Genomic DNA, 24,020 nt, shown 5'->3' with positions numbered 1-24,020 from the left:
TTCCATGGTCCAAATATCCTTGAAAGGGTGTAAAAGTTTTGAAAAATGCCAATATATAAAATAAAGGCAAAATTATAGTTTACCCATTCATGAGTGAAAACTGTTGGATTCTGCATTGGAGGCAATGTGTACCTGAAAATCTTGGAGAGAATAAAACAGATTTGGCATTAAAAATTATGATAACATTGCAATTGACATCCAATATCAGAGGATCTGTGCAAACCTGACTCAACTTATGCACAATTTTCATTTGGCTGGTGTGTATTAGTTTTAGCAAACTGATTTTGTACTCACACCTACATTGTACTGACCTTTCTACACGAACATTCTGTTTCAGTATTAATAATAGTTACATATTTTTTTCCCCAGAGTGGGAGAAACAAATTTTAATCGTAGTCATTCAGTTTTATGAAAAAAAAAACACACTTAGGAAAACATCTTTGTTCTTAGAATTCAACCCTAATCAAATCATAATAGTGGGCAGAAATGTTTGCTAAAGGGCGAACAATCACATACTGAGGCAAGGAGTCAAAACATGTTGCATAAACATTGGCATTCAAAATACAGGAAGCAATCTGTATTACAAAGACACTTTATCATGCACAACTTTGGTAAGATGTCAATTCTTGAATATCAATCACATTGACCAAAGCATTGGTGCATATACAGTACATTCTGTTGTTTCTGAACTTTGCACTGAAGTTCTTTGTGTATGTGTGTGAATGTTTCAGTGGTGTATAGGCCTATATATTGCTCCATTTTATCAAGGACAACTTATAGTAACATGACAATGTTTTCATGCTTCAATATCAATCATATTAACCTATTTCCCTTGGCAAGTAATGAGCAGGTTGACTCTGTTGCAAATGATGCATTTCACAGGCAACACAGCAGAACCTGAAGAGCTTCCAGAAGAAAATCTTGATCTTGATGTGAGCGTCTTAGGGGAGGAAACAGATGCTCCTGCTGACGGACCAGGCTCCTCCTTCAGCTTTCGTTTCCTAGCGAGATTCAGGCGTTTGCTATCTATAAACCTCTTGTAGCATGTTTCATGGAATCCTATTTAATACAATGGAGAAATGAACAGCAATGATTAGCCGTTGGATTTTGTTAGGGGGAAAAAAGGCTAAATGCTAGAGGGAGGGGTTGAACATTTCACTCAATATATCATTAAATGTATGGTAGACTATTGACTGCCAATATTTGAATCTTGTAATTACCAATACACAGGCCCTAGTACTATGCCAGGTAATCATTAACACCTCATGATCATTGTCATCATCAACTACTTCAACTTGTACTTGCAGTGCAATTACTGATTTTAAATTACATCTACAGCTTTCAGCACCTGATCACATGCAATATCAATTATCATAATTATGAATACAACTGCCTTATCATCATTAATACTAGTAATCCTTGGCCTTTCACTATCACCACCACCCACTGCTTTATAGTTTGGCACAACATAATGGTAATCATATGTTTTAGGGAGTTTAATTGTTGCAATTATGTTATTGTCATTGTTGGTCTTTTAGATCTATTTATATCAAATATTAATAAGTTAATTTAATGAGATGCTAAATGTGTGTTTTGAGGGAGGATTCGCCAATTTCGGGGTGAGAGAAACAGGATGGATTTTTAATATTATATACTCCATGGCCATGATTATGAAAATATAAATTTACATGCAGTTTAGACCTTTTTCAATCCAGTCCTGTGTGTCAAGACTTTTACAAAACAATATCACCGATCAGCTACATCAACCTAACCTGGGCTGTACATAGAACAACATGTAAAATTACATCTAGGCGACATTTTATAACGGCGCTATGCCATGCCAAGGTGAAATTCAAGATAATTTATCTAAGTAACAGACACGCTAACGGCTAAGCTACTGCATTAGCGCCCATTATAACATACACAAGCAACGTTCATAACATAGCTATTAAACGTTGTACAATTGTACTTGTTGTAGTCATCATGGTCATTAACATTATGAGTGAGACTGCACTAGCAGTGTCGACTGCTACGACTCGACTGTACGCACGTAAACTAACCTGTAAATTATCCTACTACGTAGGTTGCAGTCAGTCCCCCTGAGCAGCTGAATCACTTCGTTCTGGTCTGCGATTTCACGGTCTCCCCCACTCAATTTGATCCACTCTTTGGCACACAAAATAGGTTTCGTCTATCTTAGGTTTGTCATAGCCGTGAAATTTTCGAACTTCATCGATGTTACATGCATAATAACGCATAATAAGTTTCGGCTGAGCAGACGACGTAGACGCGTCGACAGGCTCACAGGGGGCGGCCATTTTGACTCGTAAACAATAATTCTCGATTCGGATTGGATAACATACATCACATGATCGTTCGCGAATGAATATCGTACACGGCAAAGTGTACATATTCAGCTCCTCAGTGACAAAAAAGTTCACTGTTTCCCCCTAAATTACCAAAATACTGCAGGAGGGTTTGTGTCGAACTTTTTCCTGTAGCCTTTTTGGTTATTTGTTTACACGTAGCTGTGGAGACATTTTAGTGCCGCAGTTGTCGGAACGAAACAAGCGAAAAAACCAGCTCACCCCATGGCCTACAGTGACCGCTTGATTTTAACAGATGATAAAATGTGATTTTCCCATTCTTTGCAAGCATTAGAGGATCAACACAATTTTACGATTAGTTTTTTTCGTGATGTTAATATACAAAACTTTAAGTTTGTTGAGAATACTCAGATTTGTTTTTCCTTTCCAATAATCAGCATTTTTTTTCTTCAAATTATCATGAAAAGAACTTATAATAGGGGACGCCTTTTAACTATCACAAAGGGTTATTCCAATATTAATGTCCCGCAAATGTGAATACAGAATAGATACTCGCTGTGCAAAGTCTTTAGGAAATCGAAGAAATGATAAATCTGCTGATGATTTGGTGTAGCTGTTAATGCAGTTTAGGGCTTACACCTGTAACTGAAATGGAACGTCCCTGACGTCCCTGACGTCAAAAGCACATTTTTGATTTTTGACATTTTTGATATATGACCGCTTCAAAAAATCGTCCCAAAGATACCAAAATAAATGAAGAAAAAAGTCAATTACAAATCAGAAATGCAGTTTGGCAAAAAACTGAATAGCTGAATATTCTGAATTTATGGGCAAAAAAACAAAAACACGCTTTTATGTTAAAGAATCAATTAAGAAATATAACCTCTATTCAATGCACACATGTCGATGGGAAGTATTCATCCCATACAAGCTCTGCTGGTTTGTGTTGATCCATTCTGTCAAATCCCTCTCCCCTCCCTCCCTCCCTACCCCCGCTCAACCTCCCCTCTACCCCCACCCCCTCCACCTCCCCTCTACCCCCACCCCCTCTAACTCTGCTTAACTACAGTTTGTTTTTCTTATTATGTTCTTGTGGTACTGGATCTTGGTACATAGTAGTCATTAGTATCATAGAACTCTGAATGATTTTGACATCTTTATGTATTGAGGTATTTTCTTTGTTTTGGTTTCCACTGAAACAGTTCAAAATACATAGAGTTAATCTGCTTGCTAAATCAAAGTCTTTACCAGTACTTCGTAGGCAATGAGATGATGATGGTAACCCCTTAATCAAGGATAAGGAGTGTAATTATATGTTCATCTTATGAAGAGCTAATCAACACTGCAAGATGTATATTTGAACAAAAAAAAAAAAAAACAAACAAACAAAGGGCATTATTTTCAAAAGTGTCCCTTTGAGAAGCTTTACAACCCCAATGTGCAATTTCTCATAATTATTATGATGTAGGGGCAAATATCATCAAAAACACATTTTTATTTTGAAATTTTTTATCTCTAACCGCTTCACATAATCGTGCCAAAGATACCAAAATAAATGAAGAAAAAAAAAGTAAAAATCAGAAATGCAGTTTGGAAAAAAAAACTGAATAACTGCATATATCAAGTATGAATTCCTCTACAAACTGCATTTTGGTTGGAAGATGAAAGCTTTTCTCATGGAATTTGAAGGAACTATATTTCATTGGGTGCATGTACAGAAAATATGTGATTTTTTGAGTGACAAGAACTCGTCGTCTGGCTTTGCGGATCCTTTGACAGAGTTTGAGCTGAAGAACCCGCCTTGGAAATTTGATGGATGAACGAGTATAGTTCACTTATCCAGATTTAATAGTGAAAATAAAACACCTCATTTCTCCCAGTTATTTTACAGAATATTTTGTATTTTGAATTTTATGGGGAATTATTTACCCGTGTGAGCCTTTTAATGCATTGCACCACATTCTTGGGTTTGCTCATGATTCTTAGCCTGTCTTGGTTCTACACAAACATAGGCAAAGTGTAGAAACTATCCCCGCTCAACGCTAGTTGATCACTTTTTAAAAATCCCACAATTCCAAGCGGCAGTGTTTCGTTTTTCGACTGAGAGTTGACCATCTTCGCTGTGTAGGATCTTTGGTAACGCCAGCAACCAGCACCGAACATGAGATTGCCCATAGCATGTTTTGTATCACACATCCTCCGTAAATAAATTTTGTTGGATTTTACAATCCAGAATTCGTCTGAAATTTCGCAAACAACAGTTATTCAGTACTACGTCATCCGATCAATTCCTTGAATTATCAAAGCTGTTCATCTTTTCTCTTTCAGTCAAGAATACCTTTCTGCGTGTACGTCTTCTACCGACTCGCACTGGTCGCCTGCACTTTCGTTTTTTTGCTATTTGTTGATGCACTGCCAGCGGTGATACAAGGCCCGAAGTTCCTCCTTTACTTCGGGTTTTGGACACACACTTCTGCAACATGTTATATTTGCCTGGCCTGTTTTAATGTTGTGCTGGACTTCATGAGGAGCAGGACGAATGCAACACTTAAAGGTACAGTACGTGTTGTATAATGTAAGTGGAAACGGGAAGAGAAATAGAAGGCAACACGAAGGCCAACGACACGACCCGAAAAGCCCATTTACAGAGTCTGATTAATTACACTGTTGATGTTTGGTTTCTTTTTGAAAGGTTATCCATGGAAGGGTGAATATTTGTTTGACAATTTTCAGAAGTTTATTTACACGTCGAAAGTTTTATCTCAGCTGATAACACAAAGATAGTTTTTAGAAAGGTGGTGACTTGATTTAAGGAATCATAAAATTTTGCTCAGCTCATGATAATGTCACGGTGCTTAGGAGGCTGAACACACAAAGACATCCAATCAAATACATAACATTGGGATTTCAATAAACAAATAACTCATGCTTTCTGTAATGGTCTATTACAACACTACTGTGAGTGAATGAACTGAAACGAAACCCTGCTAGATATTCACCTTTTTTTTAGAGAACTTAAACATCACGCTTTTGAAGTGTTCCTACAATGGTCTATTTTAACACTTTATACCGTCAATGGAAAGAACCCCGATATCGGAGACTAACAGAATTTCACCTTTGTGAGAGCACTTAAAAATTAGTTGAGTTGTATTCTTTTTTTATGGGGTGGGTGGGGGTGGGGGCTTAACTTCACTTCACTGAAAATGAGTGCATTTTTTTGTCTGAATTTGGATTAAAAATTGTACTACCCACGCTCTGCTTTTTTTAATCGATAAAGCAGCCCACGCTATGGACGGTTCATCACTTACAGTTGGTATATTCCTAGACCTATCCAACAACAAAAACTGTTTCAACAACTTATAGGCACAATTAATGTATCAGTTATCAACCAACGACTTGCCTGGCGTATTTACGCATGTTTCAGAAAAACTATGCGGCTCATGCATACCACCTTCCACGTACTCGCACACACTTTGCTCAAGACAAGAATTGTTTTCACCGAACCCAAATTCTGGAATAATCTTCCCGAAGGCATTGTCAAATTTTCTGCTCTGATTATTTTCAAACAAAAACTGGAATAACTGCTACTTACTGAGTATTCCCTGATTAGAATAATGTTACCCGAGCGCGCCAGAACTCCTTTTTTTTTTTTTTTTTTTTTTTTTTTTTTGGGGGGGGGGGGGGGGGGGGGCAAAATCTCCCTCGGCGAGGGAGCGAAGCGACCGACCGGGGATACCACGGTAGGGACTTTTTGTAGAAGCAGCGTACAAAAGTCGCGTTTATAGAGCATTTAAACGCAAATTTGTAAGAAATTACACCTAGTGGAAAAAAAAATAGTGCAAAGGACTATGATTATAACATACGGGGGTACATTTATGTGACAGTGTAAGATCCTCGGGGCAGGAGGGAAGCGACCGAGTAGGGGGAGGGTGTGGGGGGGGGATACCACCTCCCCCCCCCCCCCTCCACACACACACGGCAGGGACTTTCTGTAAAAACAGAGTACAAAAGTCGCGTTTATAGAGCTTTTTAAAGCAAATTTCTAGTAAATTGAATATAGTAAAAAAAAATGTGCGAAGGACTGTAATTATAACACACGGGGGAGTACATTTATATGTGACGATGTGAGATCCTCGGCGAGGGAACGAAGAGGCTGAGCAGGGGGAGGGTGTGTTTGTGTGTGTGGGGGGGGGGGTATAGCCCCCTCCCACGATAGGGACTTTTCGTAATGGAAAAAAAAAACAGAGCTCAAAAGTCACGTTTACAGAGCATTTTAATTTTCAAAGCAAATTTCCAGGAAATTAAAAATAGTGAACAAATTTATAGTGCGAAGGACTACGATTTTAACATACGGGGGTACATGGTGTGAGATCCTCGGCGAGGGAGCGAAGCGGCTGAGCAGGGAGAGGGTGTGGGGGGATCCCCCCTCCCACGATAGGGACTTTTTGTAAAAACACAGTACAAAAGTCGCGTTTATAGAGCATTTAAAAGCAAATTTCTAGGAAATTAAACATAGTGAAAAAAAATAGTTTGAAGGACTACGATTATAATATAACGGGGTACATCCTGTGACGGTGTGAGATACTCGGCGAGGGAGTGAATAGACCGAGCGGGGGGAGGGGGGAGGTGTGGGAAGGGGATACCCCCCTCCCACGGTAGGGACTTTTTTTTGTAAAAACAGAATATTTTAAAGCAAATTTCTAGGGAATTACATGGCGAAAACAAAATTAGTGTCAAAGACTACAATTATAACATACGGGGGTACATTATGTGGCGATGCGAGATCCTCGGCCGGGGGAGGATGTGGGAGGGGGGTATCACGGTAGGGACTTAAAAAAAACCCCACAGGAGTGTAAAAGTCGCGTTTACAGAACATTTTAATTCAAATTTTTGGGGAATTAAACGTAGTAAAACAATCGGTATTGCGAAAGACTATTATTGCAACTGATGAAAACTGTTCATTTTACTATTTGTACGGGCAGAGCGAGCGAGCCACTTTCACTTTGCCATTCGTCTGAAATGTATTCGTTAGAAGCTTAAACGTGATCGCAATGTTCGAGCAATAAAAATTATTCTTATGTTGAAAAGGAAGAGGAAAAGGATGAGGTTTATGTAACAGCTGAAAATATTGAGGATTTGTCATAAACAACATAATTATCTGGCATTATGTAGAGAGCTTTTTTTTTCAGCTTATATTTAAATGTAACAGATTTAATTCTAAACCGTTATCAAAGCTAATCCAAAATGTGGGTCCATCCAAAACAAAATGTATTATAATTATGTACAATTATCATTAATGGCAGATGGAATTCATTGGAGCGTCTAGTGGAATGTGTATGTACGTGGCTGTTACGAAAGAAAGAATGAGTGAAATATTTTGGGTAGGTGATTGCGGTTGTAACTAAACATAATTTGACCAAGTTGAAATGAACACAAATCTTTTATTTTCAAAGATTTTAAGTTCCCTAAATGCTGCTCTAGATTTTTTCTCTTTTGATAGAAACAATTGAACGTCTTACAAAAAGTGCGCACCAAAATCTCTGAATTTCAAGCTGGAAATGCAAAAATCTCCCTCATGTGGGAGGATGCACCCTTTTTCCTGGTGACCGTCGGTAGGTGGCTCCGCTCCCTCGCAAATATCTGCAAATTTTTTGCCATTTTCATTGTTAATTTGATATCAATTTATCGCAATCTGTGTATGTTCAGAAGTAGACAGTTAAAAAGTAAAGTGAAACTGCAACCTTCCTTATCTCATGGCAACTGAAAGACGCATTTATCATTAAAGCAAATAACAACGTTTTAAAACATTTTGCTGCTCAGGGCATGGTTGTGTTGAGTATTTCGTATAACTAATTTGATTACGACTAAAAAACAAAAAAGAAATATGTTCGATTTCTGTTGTGTTGATTACCGTAATTCCCTCTTTCTGTCTTGTTAAAGTTGTTTGATAATCGTCTTTCGTTGTATCATACTTTCAGAAAAATTTCGGTACCAGCTTCAGTGGTTTCTCTTTAACCTCACCGCCGCTCCATCCATCATTGTAACTGCTTTCGACTTGGGGTACACGTACGTCCTTACCTTTTACAACAGCCTTTTGATTATCTATCCCACATTAATCTTCCTCATCGAAATCTTCCAAACCCTGATCGTCGTCCGCTTCGTACATGCTGTCTATCCGTTCTTTTGCTTTGTTATCTACGTGCTCTTCATCGTCATCTACTGGGCGGCTGGGGGAACGGACCTGTTGGGAAATCCTTTCATTTACCCTTATGTCGACTTCGAAAACTACCCTAGCATAGCGGCCGCAACAGTGGTGGGCGTTTTTCTTGCAACGCTGTTAGCTCAGGCTATTTTGAAGGGTTTGTACGCCCTCCGTGTCCGATGTATGGCTAGGAGAAGTATAGAAGCCATTCCTGCAACAGAAGCAGTTCCTCCACCAGAAATCGTTCCTCCTACAGAAGAGCCAGTAGTTGTCGAACTGGAAACGCTGACCGCGTAGTTTCCATGGGTAACGCCTTTACCATTCACAAACTGTTCACGCATATCTAGGACAGAAAAGTTGCTCAATACATGTTAAGCCCAAATTGCCCATGATGTTCATTGCTATGGTAGCACTGATTCTGTTTTTACAATGGATTGAAATGTAAACTTTACGGGATGATGAACAACGTTGATCGTAAAGTCATTATGAAATAAAGGTTTAATCGAAAGAACACATAATATTCAGTCTGGCTGGGTCTTTCGATATTTACTTTATTTTGTATGACTCCATAGTACATACATGTATGTGGTACCGTCGTATAATCATCGATGATGATTATGTATTTTAAACATGCAATAATAATGTATTCACATGTCTATATACTTTACATTCTCTTCATAAGAATATTGTGTGAGAGAGAGCATTTTCGTAATACGTTAAAATCTATCATCAACACGATAAAGCTGTTCCGTATCTGTTAAAGTTAGACGGTTTTCTTTTGTAGGCTAAATGCTTAAGACGTATACTTGTGAATGATAATGTCTTCCCGGCCAATTTCGCACTTTTGTCAGTCCAATTCCTTATTGCCTCATTTAATTTAGCAAAATTTTTGAATAGGTATGTTTGGTATTTCAATTTTATGATCTCTTTATTCAAATTCATTTCGGAGCATTGAAATTACCTTTAATCTCATTCTAATTAACACTTTTTCCAATTGAATATCGTAAAACAAGCACCATTTCGTTATTCGTTCATTCAATTTAGAATGATATGGCCACGTGATCACACATATGCCGCGCTAGTTCATTCGAATCTATTTTTTTGGCATGCAACTTAACGTCTTGTGCAGTCAATTTAGCACACATGTTTATGCTTTGGTTCTTTTTTATGTTTCTTTTCAACATAGTTATTGTTTCGTAAGCATCATTACATTTCATATTTTCGTATTCATTTTTTGAGATTTTGGTAACAGTTTTTTTTTTTTTTTTGAATGTGCTCATTGAGTCTCCCGGTCCATAGATAGTGCATGTGGCCAAAACCACTTATCTGGCCTTTGAGCGCTTCATTCTGAGTGTGTAGGCCAGTTCCAGGAAGTCAAGGTTATGATCATTACATGTTCCTATAATTCTTTATCTGCCTCCTTGAGATATACGTTTGTATCTAAAAAACATACATTTCATGCCCTGTACTTCTTTACAAACCATTTAATTCATACTAAATTATATAACTGAATATTCTCTAAAAAGAGAAGAGTGAAAATCTTTATTCTTGAAGAAGTGAATAACAGAAAAGAGTGAGTTTCGAGCGAAATTGGAGAGAAATTTTCACTAATTTTGGAGTGACCTCAGACTCAAATTCACTCCAATTTCACTCGAAACTCACTCTTTTCTATTATTCACTCCTTTAAGAGTGAAGATTTTCACTCTTCTTTATTTTTTTACAGACTAGGGTAACTACAAAATGCATCAGTTCAACGGTGAGTTAGGGTGCAAGTGCATATGTGCAGTCTTCGTGTTTTATTATTGTTAATGGCCATTAAAAAGACATGTAGATTAATTTTACTGATGTAAATAATATTTGTGTATGCATATCGTGTATGGACACGAGTCATGTACTATAACATCGTGGTGGAAAGAGTAAAGTATATCTTGGCAGTTATAGACTGCCCGCAGGATGTATTTGATTAAACATGGGACCCTTCACAAAATTTCACATATCAAAACAGGACTAATTTCTGAATAAATTTCAAGTCAAAATGATATAACACATTAGAAAAGAAAGACAGTCCAATAGAAAAAGCAGAAAACTCTTAAATTCAATCATCTGTCATGGAATAACACACACACACACACAAAATCGGCAATCACCCTATATTATACAAGGATGGTACAAATGTGTTTGTAAATTTGCCTTGACTGAGAATTGGCTAGAATGTATTTTCTAATACAATTAGAAAGACTATTCCCCAAGTCAGGATCATAATGTCTTAGAGATTTATGTGCTAGTATACAAATAGTGAATGGTCACGAGTGCGATGGTACAAGATTTCGCACGAGGTGAAAGATAGAGGCGCTCTATTCAACGAGGCAAAGCCGAGTTGAAAAGTTCTCCTCATCTTTCACCGAGTGCGAAATCTTGTTTCATTGCACGAGTAAAGACCATTCACTATTTGTTTTATACAACACCTCGAACGTCAACAGATTTAGTACTCACGGATTCTTGAATTTAGCACAGAAATGGCAACCATTTTCCGTGAAAGACGAATGAGTAGCCTCACGGTCGCAGTCACCGTGTACGTACGTATGCGAAACGAAAACTACGCGCTTGTTAGCGCGCTTGTAATTGTTGAGCGCACAAGGCACATGTTGGTTTATTGTGACATCAGAGCCGTGCAATGGAACGTTTTGCTCAAACAAAATTGCACGGCTGAGAGCCAGAGCGTGCGATGGAACTTTTCACTAAATGTCACGTGATGGGCAATCGACCAATCGGATAGCTACATTCTAAATAGGTGTTGTATAATAAAGATGAAAATTTCTGCCATTGCGAGTTGGGTATATGAATGTATACTGTTATCAAAAGCAAAATGTTTATTAATACATACAAACATGAAAACTGCGACTTGAAGGGCTTAATGTCAGCCACTTTTAATGTTTTAGATTTATAAAACAATGGATCCGTATCAGCAAAATAAGATCCTGTACAAATGCGGACAGCTCTCTTTTGTAATAATAACATAGGACTAACTTTTATAGTTATACCACAATTACCCCCTAAAATATTACAATAATATATATATATATATATATATATATATATATACTTTATTGCTTTAAATTGCGCATCTATTCTTTCTTTCTTTTTTGGCGTTTGTTTGTTTGATAGATACTTTATTTTCTGCAAATCAATATACATAAGTTACATAATCATGAAGATGCAGGAAATATACAAAGTAAATTCAACGCAGAGTCGTTTGACTTGCATAAATCACGATACATATAAGTACATAATCATGAACATGTAGGAAATATATAAAATAAATTTAACACAGTCTTTTGACTTGCATAAACAACGATATGAAAGAAATGTAATATACAATATGCATGTCTATGCAGCAGTGATAAGAATAACATTTATAGTTAAGAAACGATTATGCAGAGGGCCGCCATTATAAGCATTGCTTGAAAAGATGGCCGGCCCGAGGAAAAGATAAGGACGTACTAGATTCGTAACAATATATATTCTGCTGCGAAGGTAGCAGGGGAAAATAAACTCTACTGTGTGATGGAGGTGGTGGTGAATGTGTGTGCAGGTGCTTGAAGGTGCACAATGGCAGATAGGCTGGAATTTAGAATAATAAAATTGGTTTACTGAAAGAGGGGACGATATGCGTTGTTGCTATCGGGAGACCAACATTAGTTGTATAATTTGTTTGTTTTCAGTTCGTATTTGAAGTATACTGTAATAAAATGTACTTCTTTAAGTTTGCTTTAAATGAAAACAAGGAGGAACACTGTTTCAACTCCTCATGAAGAGTGTTCCATGTATCCGGACCTTGATGTCTAATTGACTTTTGAGGAAGTAAAAGCTTCGTCACTCCCTAGCACTTATACCATTCGTCCAGCCAGCCTATTGTTATTATTATTTTTATCTTGGCAACTTATGCGTCTTCTTAGTTTCTTGCATCAAATTGTTTATGTTCAAACTTACTTTGATAAAGTTCTGTAACCGAAACGTCAGTCCAATTTTTTTTTGGCTCCTGCGGTGTTAATACGTATGTTTTTACTCTTGATATCTATTCATTACACACCGACGCAGAACTTTTCATATTTTGTATGTATATATATATATATATATATATATATATATATATATATATATATACTATGGTATTATATAACGGCAACACGGTGCTTAAAGGTAAAGTAAACTTCAGGTTAGAGATAATTCCGACACCTCTAGATATTGAACTTAAGATATAACGTATATATGAACGTTCCAGGTTAAATTTTCATCAATAACCCAGATAACAATTCTCCATTGGGCCAACGTCAGCAATGGTCGCCACGGTCGCGGCCGGTGAGATGACGTTGGCTCAACGTTGGGCCAATGTCTTTATGGTCACCATGGTCGCGGTCGGTGAGATGACGGTGGCTCAGCGTTGGGCCAATGTCTTTATAGTCGCCACTTGCGGTCGGTGGATATACATTGTAGTTGGGTATCCTACGTTGGGCCAATGATGGCGATGGTCGGTACGGTTGCAATTTGTAAACTAACGTTGGCGCAACGTTGGGCCACCGTATCACCTTGTCGGTGATGCAAGATGGATATTGGTTGGTAATCCTACGTTGGGGCAACGTTGGCAATGGTTGGCACGGTCGCAGTCGGTAAGCTAACGTTGGTACAAGGTTGGGCCATTGATTTACTTTCGTTCCCGAGGGAAGGTGGAAATTATTTGGCAAATCTACGTTGGGCCTGGGCCAACGTTGGCAATTTTTGTTTTCGCACAGCCGGTAAAATAACGTCGGCATAAAGTTGGACCACCCGTCTCACTTTTGTCATTGATGCAAAATGGATATTGGCTGGCTATCCTACGTTAGGCCAACATTGTCGATTTGTGGGCATGCTCGCAGTCAGTATGCTTACGTTAAACCAACATTGGCCCATTGACCTACTTTTGTAACTAATCTAAGGTAGATATTGGTTTGCCAGCCTACATTGGGCCAACGTAGGCGATTATCGCCACTCTCGCAATCGGTAAGCTACATTTGGAACATTGGCACAACATTGGGTAACCATCTTACTTTTATCGGCGATGAAGGGTGGATCTTGATCGGATACCCACATTGGGCTAATATTGACAATGATTGGCACGGTTGCAGTGATTTTGGCCACAGGGCCAACATTGGCCCAACAATGAAAGCCTGACTTTGGACTGACGTTGGTTCAATGTCACACTGACATTATACCAACCATGTTACCAACTTGAATGCTGCGTTGGCCCGATGTTGGTCATACGTCATGCGTGTATGTTGTCACAACATCAAAATATGACGTTGGCTCAACGTCATTTTGGTCGTCGGGCTACCACTGGCCCAACAGTTAAAGTCAGACGTTGGAATGACGTTGGCTCAATGTCAAATCAACATCATATCAACCATATTTCTACTTTGAATACTGCATTTGTCCAATGTTAATCCCATTTGAAAGCGTGTGTGTTGGCACAACGTTAGAAAAATGACGTCGCTCCGACGTCATTTTGGCCATCGGGCCAACATTGGCCCATAAATAAAAGCCTGACATTGGACTGACGTTGGATCAATGTCAGATCGACATTATACCAACCATGTTACCAATAATTGAATGCTGCATCGGCCCGATGTTGGTCAAACATCATGCGTGTATTTTGCCACAACATTATAGAATGACGTTGGCTCAACGTCATTTTGGTCGTTGGGTTATCACTGGTCCAACAGTGACAGTCTGACGTTGGATTGACGTTGGTACAATGTCAAATCAACATCATATCAACTATATTTTCACTTATTTGAGTACTGCATTTATCTAATGTTAATCCAGCTTAAAAGTGTGTATCTTGGCATAACGTACAAAATATGACGTCGTTCCGACGTCATTTTAGGCATCGGGCCAACATTGGCCAAACAGTGAAATCCAGACGTTGGTCCAATGCTGGTACAATGTCAGACCAACGATATATCAACCCTTTTCTACTTTGAATGCTGCGTTGGCCAAATGTTGGTAAAACGTCATGCGTGCATGTTGGCACAACGTCAGAATATGACTTTGGCTCAACGTCATTTTGGTCGTCGGACCACCACTGGTCCAACATTAAATCTGACGTTGATCTGACGTTGGCACAATGTCAAATACATCATATCAAAGAAATTTCCACTTTGAACCTTGCGTTTGTCAAATGTTATTCCAACTTGAATGTTTGTATGTTGGCACAATGTTAGAAATATGACGTCGTTCCGATGCATTTTGGCAATCGGACCAACGTTGGCCCAACAGTGAAAGCCTGACGTTGGTCCAATGCTGGTACAATGTCAGACCAACATTACATCAACTATATACTTTTCCAGTTTGAATGCTACGTTCGTCCAGCGTTGGTCCAACATCATGCGTGTATGTTTGCACAATGTCAGAAACGTGAGGTTAGCCCAACGCCATTTTGTCCGTCGGGCCAACATTTTTCAAACAGTGAAGGCCACATTTTCGACCAACGATGGCAAGATGTTAGATCCTTATTGTATCTACAATTTTCCTCTTTGAATGCTGCGTTTGTCCAACATTAGTCCGACGTCATGCGGGTATGGCGTCACGTCAGAAACATGAGGTTGGCCAGCGCTTTGGCAAAGAGTTGCATGAGTGTTAGCCAATGTTGGGGAGATTATAGCATATATGTAATTCGCAACCGGGTGTTTGTCCAAATGTGGATGAATTGTAGCATACAGTTGAGTTAGCTAGATAATGGTCTACTGGAGTGGGGTTGGTGTACTCCTGGAATGATACTCCGTATAAGTTCATTATAGCTAGGTCTAAAGTTGGGATAAACGTCATTTCCATCATTATCAATCATAAGAGAGAGTCTGTAAATTGAAAACTAATGAAGATAGACCAAAGACATTAAATGATAATGTAATGATGATAAGATTATTTCTTTTTAGATTTAACAGTTTTATTCTTATTTCCACCAAAGGAAAAACATGATTTAAAGCCGTACATGCTGTCAACTTGACTTTCATCCATTGAATGATGGTTCACCGAACAGAATATAAAAAAGGCACGAATTATATTTCCCCAAAAACCAATGCACACATCGTCATGGTAACAAAAAAAAAAGATAATTATAATCAAAACAAATGAAAAGAGAAAACTGTTATTAAAGCTATTTAAGTGTTACTGCATATATCATTGCAACATGTTCATGAAATAAAGACATTTTTCAATACACTGTATTGGGATTTTTTGCCAAATCATAATCATGTCAAAAAGCGGTTGGGACAACGTGGGCCCAACGTTGGAATAACAACATACAAAGATCATGAATATTAATGAGAGAATTTGCAATTCAAATTTGGTGAAAATATTAAAAAAACGTTAAATTTAAAAGTATTGATGCTGGGAGTAAACTGTAAACTGTGTTAGAAATTGTCATGAAATTATTGCTGATTTATGCACAATTTCCACTCGCATTTGTAAAAAATATTCCGATGTTTTGATGGAATTTTGACGAAAATGTAACGAAAGTGTCATCCAGTTAGTAACCATGTCTAGAAACATTATCATCACGCAGGGGTTCATGAAGAAAACCAAATACTTTTCTTTCAGCAAGGAAATAGGAATAGATATAGGTATAGGTATAGGTATAGGAATAGGTATAGGATGTAGAAGCTTAGGAATAGGGTAGATTGTAGGAAATTACAGGAATAGACTCTAATTCAGGCGGCTGTTGCCCAGAACAAGACTACGATGGCCTAACGTCAGAAACATGACGTTGGCCTAATAAACTTTTTTGGTCATCGGACCAACGTTGGCTCAAGGGTAAAAGGATGACGTTGGACCAACGTTGGTACATCGTTGGCACAACGGTGAAAAGTGAATTATAAAATGTTGGTCCAGCGTTGGGACAGCGTCATAATAAGGTCGGAGGGGAATTTTTATGACGTTGGTTGGAAGTTATGGTGAAAAAATGGTTGGTATAAGGTTGTTCTATCGGTGGGATAACATCAAAACACTTTTAAATAGTGGTAGGTACAACGTTGGGATAGTGTTATAGCATGGTAGAAAAGTGGGCGGTTTTATGTTGGGATAACATCATTACAAAGTCGAAAAGGGAATGGTTTAACTGTGTGATAATGTCATATTACAGTGGAAAAGTGGTTGGTATAACGCTTAGCTTAACGTTATAACAGGGTGGAAAAGTGCTCGATATAATTTTGGTGTTACGTAAAGATTTCACTGTTGGGCCAATGTTAGCCCGACGGCCAAAATGACGTTGGATCAACGTCATGTTTCTGACGTTGTGCCAACGTACACACAAGTAGTTGGGCCAACGTTTGGCCAGTGCATCATGCAAAGTGGAAGAATGGTTGGTATAAAGTTGGTCTGACATTGTACCAACGTCGTCCCAACATAAGGCTTTACCGTTGGACCAACGTTGGCCCGATGGCCAAAATGACGTCGGAGCGACGTCACGTTTCTGTTGTTGGCCCGACGTACATGTATGCCGTTGGACCAACGTTGGGCCAACGCAGCATTGCTATCTGGGAACTACTCCAAGAAGTTTGGAATGTTGTTTCTTTGGTCCCTGTTGATAATAGCCCCTCATGGACTTCTCACATGAACTATCTAAGTAAACGTTTATCAATGAAATCGGATTTTCTAAACAAGTTCAAGTACTATATTTCCATGCCAATATCTTTCAGAATCATATTAATTTCATTTGTATAAACATTTTAAATCAACAGCATTATGGTTGTTTAATCTTCTTCTTGATGATTTATCTTTTATAAGAAAGTTGGTGACACATGGTTTAGCCACGTCTACAAAATGCAAGCAATTAGATTCCGACCTCTGTCGTCCGGCTATGTCGGGATTGCCACCCGTCTGGATGAGCGATATGGGTGAAACACTGTTTGTATACATGTACATAGCTGTTGACCCAGTATAATAGCTAGGTAGGTAGTGTATACATCAACAGTGTTGTATCTTTGATAGCCTATTAGAATTATAGTCCGATTTTACGGAAATTGAAACATCTTGATATAAAATTCATAGGGGCTACCATGTTTGCGTTGGGTATTATAGGCAATTCATGTATGTGTTTTGGCGGATGCAATAGTTTGAATCACTTTTTTATTTCGCGGTCTCTGTGTGAACACGTCCGGATGAGAGAGAAATCCGGATGACAGATTGTCAAATAATCAAGATCGGACTGTCGTTTGCTATGTAGAGATTAAAGATGATGTTCGTAATGCCGAAAGTTCATATATCAGATAATGAACATTAATAAGGTTCATTTTCCAAAGGTTCGTTAATCCATAAACAATCGAGAAATCAGTATAACTTGGGATGTTCCTTCATCCGAAAATAAAATAGATCTCCTTATTGCGAACATCATTATGGCCTTATTCCAAAGGGTTTGTTATTCGTGGGTTTTTTATACAAAAATAAGATAAGGGTCGTCAATTCGAAAATGAAAAAAAAAAGCGTAATAGTAAACCTTCGGAATTAGGAACATGATTTTGTTTTAATTTAAACACCTTCAAAATAACAAGCTGTAACTGACATTGACACGTATATCAAGTGCCTTGATATGTAGCTGTCAATTTTTATATGGCGTGTCGTGAGGAAATTAATTTACAAACTACACTAACTAGCAACAGGTACATTTACAACAGGTATGGTTAGCAAACAAAGTTATAAACCGATCTTGCAAAGTACAACTGTATTCGCATGTAATCGCCTTGTAAAGTAATCGGTGAGTAGCACACAATGGCGTGTACTTACACATTTACTTTCAGCCACTGTGAACGTCTTTTTTAAATTTGTATATAATTATGATCCATTCTTTCTCTTCTCTGTAATACCGTAGAAAAAAAAGTATACATTTTGTGGTCATATCGCTGGATATATACCACATATCTTTCATCCAAAGTTACAGAAATAAAGCTTGATGCCTATTTTGAGGCTAAAGTGCTGGGTAAATGGTAAAGTAATTGTCATTTATGATTATAACATTTTGGAAACAGTGTCAGGTGTAGATTATGGATGACATTTTTTTTTTATATTTTAGAAATATGTATTAATATACCCTGTGCCGATATAAATGTTCAGATCTATCATAACTGCGAATTTTGTGAATAAAGTCTAGAGCAAAACTAATTCTGGCAAGAAATTTATACAAAATATATCATGGCATATCTGCCCGTCATTATATAATGAAATTTAAACACGTATAAATTTTACAGTTTCATCTTCAAAAATTATCATTTTTCTGACTTAATAGATGGCAAAGGAAATTCATGTGAAATTCACCCGGTCATCGAAAACGTTCCTTGCAGATCATAATATCATTCAGTGAAATTTGTTTTATAAAGTTTATTGAAAATTTGCTTGTTATTGAACGAATTGAAGAGTTTGCTCGCAAAAACCAATCAGTCCATTTTGATGATTTTGAAGTACGGTCTCTGTCATAAAGTACAAAATAATACATTTTAATTGATTTATTGGTCACTACATATAAAGGTACATTTTTAAAGTTATGGTCAAAGGAAGCAAAAATTTTCTTATTATTCTCTTTATTTTTCTTGACTTTTAATCGCAAATATCTCCATTTGGCAAATATGGAATTATCGGTTTTTGCGAACAAACTCTTCAATTATTCATCTAAAGATAAACTTACCGTTTTGATTAATCGAATTATTTATTTAATGCATTATTGTGTCCTTTGAGTAGAATGAATTGAGAGAGATAGGTGATGCCACCGATGAAATTCAATTCACTGTCTTCTGTCTTATTCTTTCATTTCCATACTGATAACCAACAAGAAAATCCAAAACATCCTAAACCTATTGAATATTTTCTTATAGAGTAAATACAACTATATCTTTTATGATAACATTTTGTATGATAACATATCTGGCCAACTATATCCATGCTTATTATTCTTCAATATCGTTAAAACAAGCCCACCTTTCAATCTTTAGCAATAATGTAAAACAAGAGAACAGGAATTACTGTAATTCTTAAAAGGGGTACGTTTCCAAAATGACGGTGATAAAGTTTATAAGGTTTTTCGTGATTATTCTTTTTATATCGCCATAGTGAAAATTTCCTTTTGAAAAAGAAATCACTCACAAAAGATAATCATCCTTGCCTTACAAGGGGAATTCTACACCCATCAAACACCCGTCAACATTGTATAACATTACACGTAAGACCGGAAACAATCTAGATAATTTCAAGAAATTTATATCTAACAGTGTATTTTGTACATTAAAAAAAAGATTAAAAAAATAATAGATAGATTCATTCGAATGAATTTGTCAACTAAAAAAAAGCCTCCAAACATATGGTTTATGAATGCTTATTCTCATACTATGTTTCAAAACAAGGAGAACTCAAGTTTTATTAGACAAGATAAGAATTCACCAATAGTGATGCACTCTGTCTGAGAATCAGCGCCTCCAAAAAATAAAGATAAAAAAGGAGACTTTTTTTTTGCTTGCCAGCAAATTTGGGGAAAGAAGTTGCAAGAAAAAATGTACAGAGCTTTTTTTAACCAAAGTTTTTAAATGGTTACTGTGCAATAGATATATGGCATATTCATCAAAAAGCACTGACAAAATGATTATAACATTCGTACTGAAGAATTGCCGCTACATTTGAAATGCAGTTGACTCGATTCTTAAGGATTACAATATTCATTTGAAGAAATGTCTTGGAATGATCGATGCAAACACATAAGTAAAAAAGAAAAACAGTGGGGATTGTTCACCGACTGAAAAACTCAAAAGTGCTTTATCATACAGTTCCATGATTGTAGCGAGAAGTATATCATGCTGAACTGTGTAAGCTCAACTAAACAAAAATCATTTTTATAATTGTCTGTTGTGGTATTAATCACTAATTGCCCCTTATCTAAATCCTTCTGATCCCTTGTCCTATCAACTGATGCAATAACTATTGATGATATTCCTGTTTTTCAGACGGCTCTTCTTATGCAGATAAGCACATAATCGTGTAGGTATATAACTATGGCTTTTATTTTTTTTTTCCTACAAACTCCGCAGTTCATTTATACCCAAGGCACCAGTTCTCCAGTCATCATTGTGAAACCCCCAGAATCCTTATAGCCCAAAGAGAATTAAAGCATGGAGGTGTTTGATGATGCCACATGTATTAATTTCCTTCCCCTTAAGCATATTAAGTCTCAAACCGTGTATACCGTTAAGTATGTTTAAAAGATTATTGAAACAGCCTCATACATCAATATCTCTCCCACATGCAACTAAAAACATACCACAGTTTCCCACTTACTCAAAACAAAGACTTTAGGGCCATTACAATATATTGCGACTGTACATAGTACGTACGTCTACATATCATAACGTCATCACAGCACAAAGAACAGGTCACCTCATCACACGCCCTCTGCACTGCTGTCCACTCTGTGAGTGGTCAGATAATAATGTAAGTCATGATAGTTTATTTTATGTTGCAACGGTACCTGGGGCCGTGTTCCGGGGTCATCCCACAAGACCGACACCCATGGGTCATACAGCCCACGAGTTCGACATTGAAAAGAGGTCCATGAGTCATACAGCTCACGAGTAATACAGCCCATGAGTTCAACAGATACAACACGGGGCTTAATGTGTAGGTCTCGTGGGCCACTTTCCGTGTCGAACTCATGGGCTGTATGACTCGTGAGCTCTATGACTCGTGGGCTGTATGACTCGTGGGTGTCGATCTCGTGACGTGAACCCCATGTTCCTGGTCAAGCTCTTTGAAGTTAGTCCACTAGCTAATCGTTTTCTCTCAATTCTATTTGAAGTGTTTGCCCAGCTACCATCCCTTTTATGAATGATAACGTTAACATTGCTTCACATCTTTGTTTAACATAATAAATTATAATTCATGAAATTATGCACTTTATACAATTTCATTATTCCTTATTGAAAATGAAATCCCAAAAGTATTAATAAAACTAAACCGAAGGGAAAAGCATTTTTCGCACTTCTGCGATATAAAGCTCATGTTTATCAAGTACTAAACATCATCCACGGGACTATTATCTCAACATTCATGAAATGTATATATACATAAATGTATGTTTGCCGAATCAAAAATCAACCTTTGCAATCATAAAGTTCTGTTTATAGTACGACTTTGCAAACAGCATGGACTCATGTTCAAACTATCAAAATATTCCGACGTTTCATGCTGTGAGTTTTGTGCCAAGGACAAAGTTTATTCTGGCAAGAAATTACGAATGTAATACAAAACATATCATACGTTTCTGTCCGGCTGATAGTAGGCCTACGTGCTGAACGAGAGAGAGAGAGAGAGAGAGAGAGAGAGAGAGAGAGGGAGAGAGAGAGAGAGAGAAATAAATCCCACCTTGATTTCGGGCTATAATCTCTCTTCAAGATAATTCAAGTTAATTTTGAGCATAAAGGCTGGGGAAAAATCATGAAAGTGAACATACACATAAAAAAGAATGAAAAATTATAGATCAGACACTGAGCATCTTCATTATGTCGGATATGTTTTTTTTTTTTTGCTAAGACAAGTCAATATATGGGAGGGAATAAAGATGGAGAGAGTGGATCAGATGTTTATATGGTGCTATTAAAAAAAAATCACAGTTTTTGTTCTCACAGGTCTACGGTTATTTCATACATGAGTTTTCTTGTATTTAGTCTTGTGAGTGTGTGTGTGTGTGCACATTTCAGTTCAGGATGTTAGTTGCTGCGGAAAAAGCAAAAAACCTTGCAGTATCAAATAAGAAATTGTCGTCCTGTGCCTCATTTGAAGCTATTGTCATGCACACAAAGAGGCACGTTTTTTTCTCCCGGTGTACCTTGAACTATGTAATATATCTCCTGTAATATGGGCTTGCACTATATACCACGTAATCTGCAACATACGGAAATTTCAACGATCAAACAGCTAATCGCGGGAAGAAGCGGGATATCGCCCCCCCCCCCCAATCCTTTAACGATAGCTCTTTTTACGAACGTATTGCGCTTGTCTCGAAAGGTTGCATTGCAAGAAGTGTGCTCGACAATCGCTAATTTCTCGAGGACTGTGATGACTTTGATCATAATATCAGTATGAGAGGCTTGCGCTTACAATACGATCGTTACTAACCTTTATTTTCTTTGTTTTGTACAAATTCCGTCTTTATGTATGTCGACCTATAAGATGGATGAAAAACTCTTCCTCGGTCTCCTGTTAACATTGACTGCTTCTGTGTTCTGTAGCCCCACTGGTAAGTGTGACTTAATTCTCATGAACTTGCATTCATGTAAACTTAGCTTTATCCGGTATCAACCGAGTAATATCATCGAAAGGTGTTGTTTAGACCTGCGCAAAAAAGTCATTTATAATGTAATCACCATGTTTTTGTTTGACGTAGAATGCCGGTTAGCTCATTCCCAATATATCAGTTTCGCCTATTTTGTTTCAGAGGCATTCAAATTGTACTTGTGAAACAACTGAGTTTTTCCCGTTGATTCGACGTAATAGTTATCTCTTTATTCAAAATTACTTGTTTGTTGTTGTTTTTTTTTAGTGGTGATGTTTGCACGGTTTTTCTTGCTCTGTTGACGATAGTCAAACATCATTCAAGATATCAAGCTATTTCGTCTTAATCCTAGTCCAAGAATCAACCTGTGTAAATCTGAGATATTGAAGCTCTAAAAATCGTAGAGCATCCCAGAAAGATATCATCCTGCCCATGTTTGCTAAAAGAGAAAACAGGTTTTTGATTTTTTTTTTTCAGCTTTGTCAGTTTTGTATAAATGTATTGGAGAACTCTACTGAAAGTTTTGTTGTTTTTTGTTGTAAAAAAGCAAACCATATCGCCAAGATGTGACTCTTTTACTCAAAAGAAATGATCAAAGGAAACGGAAGCTACCTTTGATAGTAATTTACTAGGTAAGGCAACTGTTTTTGTAAGTGTAAAATGTGTTTCGTCTCATGAACTTTCTTTCTCTAGCGACGACATCAAAACATATAATTGAGGAATGCACCGATAAGGACCAGTACAATCAAAGCAGGTGTACCTACCAAACTCCATCCAACACTACTTTCATTATACTTACGTGTGTCGTGAGTGGATTCAAGCTTGACGTTTCTATGACATGGACCGATGAGTCTGGAAAAAGACTAAAATCCGCAGCTTCGCGACAAACAACACTATTTGACGACACATACGAGAGGTTCGAGAAGATAAACGTTTCAGCCAAATATGGGACAAAACAAACATTCACGTGCATAGCTACCGGTGACTCGCTTAATGGAACGTCGACCAAAGAAATCACTCTTCTGCCTCCACCAGGTTTATGAAAAGTTGTCTATTCTGTGTTTCTGGAAAATAACAAATCATATCGTAGCTTTTGCGGTCACTGCTATAAGATCGAAGTATGCACAACGAGAAAGAAACAATATTTCACCAA

General features: G+C 37.5%; 1 protein-coding gene across 1 annotated transcript; it reads left to right on the top strand.

The window, feature by feature from the left end:
* Window positions 1-7,902: 7,902 nt before the first annotated feature.
* LOC139719572 (uncharacterized) lies at window positions 7,903-8,826 on the top strand. The gene is made up of 2 exons (XM_071630984.1): window positions 7,903-7,939; window positions 8,306-8,826. Exons 1-2 carry the CDS (start codon window positions 7,903-7,905, stop codon window positions 8,824-8,826), a joined length of 558 nt encoding a protein of 185 aa, XP_071487085.1.
* Window positions 8,827-24,020: the final 15,194 nt, after the last annotated feature.

Source organism: Diadema antillarum, unplaced genomic scaffold (assembly GCF_040938485.1).
Source record: "Diadema antillarum isolate AM-2024a unplaced genomic scaffold, OU_Dant_1.0 scf00000112, whole genome shotgun sequence".
Lineage (NCBI taxonomy): Eukaryota > Metazoa > Echinodermata > Echinoidea > Diadematoida > Diadematidae > Diadema > Diadema antillarum.
Note: the sequence above shows the minus strand (reverse complement) of the source record. Positions and strands in the feature narration are given on the sequence as shown.

Excerpts from the sequence above, each read along its gene's own strand:
- LOC139719572 (XM_071630984.1), top strand. The coding sequence starts at position 7,903 with ATGTGGGAGGATGCACCCTTTTTCCTGGTGACCGTCG. Across the intron at positions 7,940-8,305 it reads CTTTTTCCTGGTGACCGTCG|AAAAATTTCGGTACCAGCTT; the intron begins GTAGGTGGCTCC and ends TCATACTTTCAG.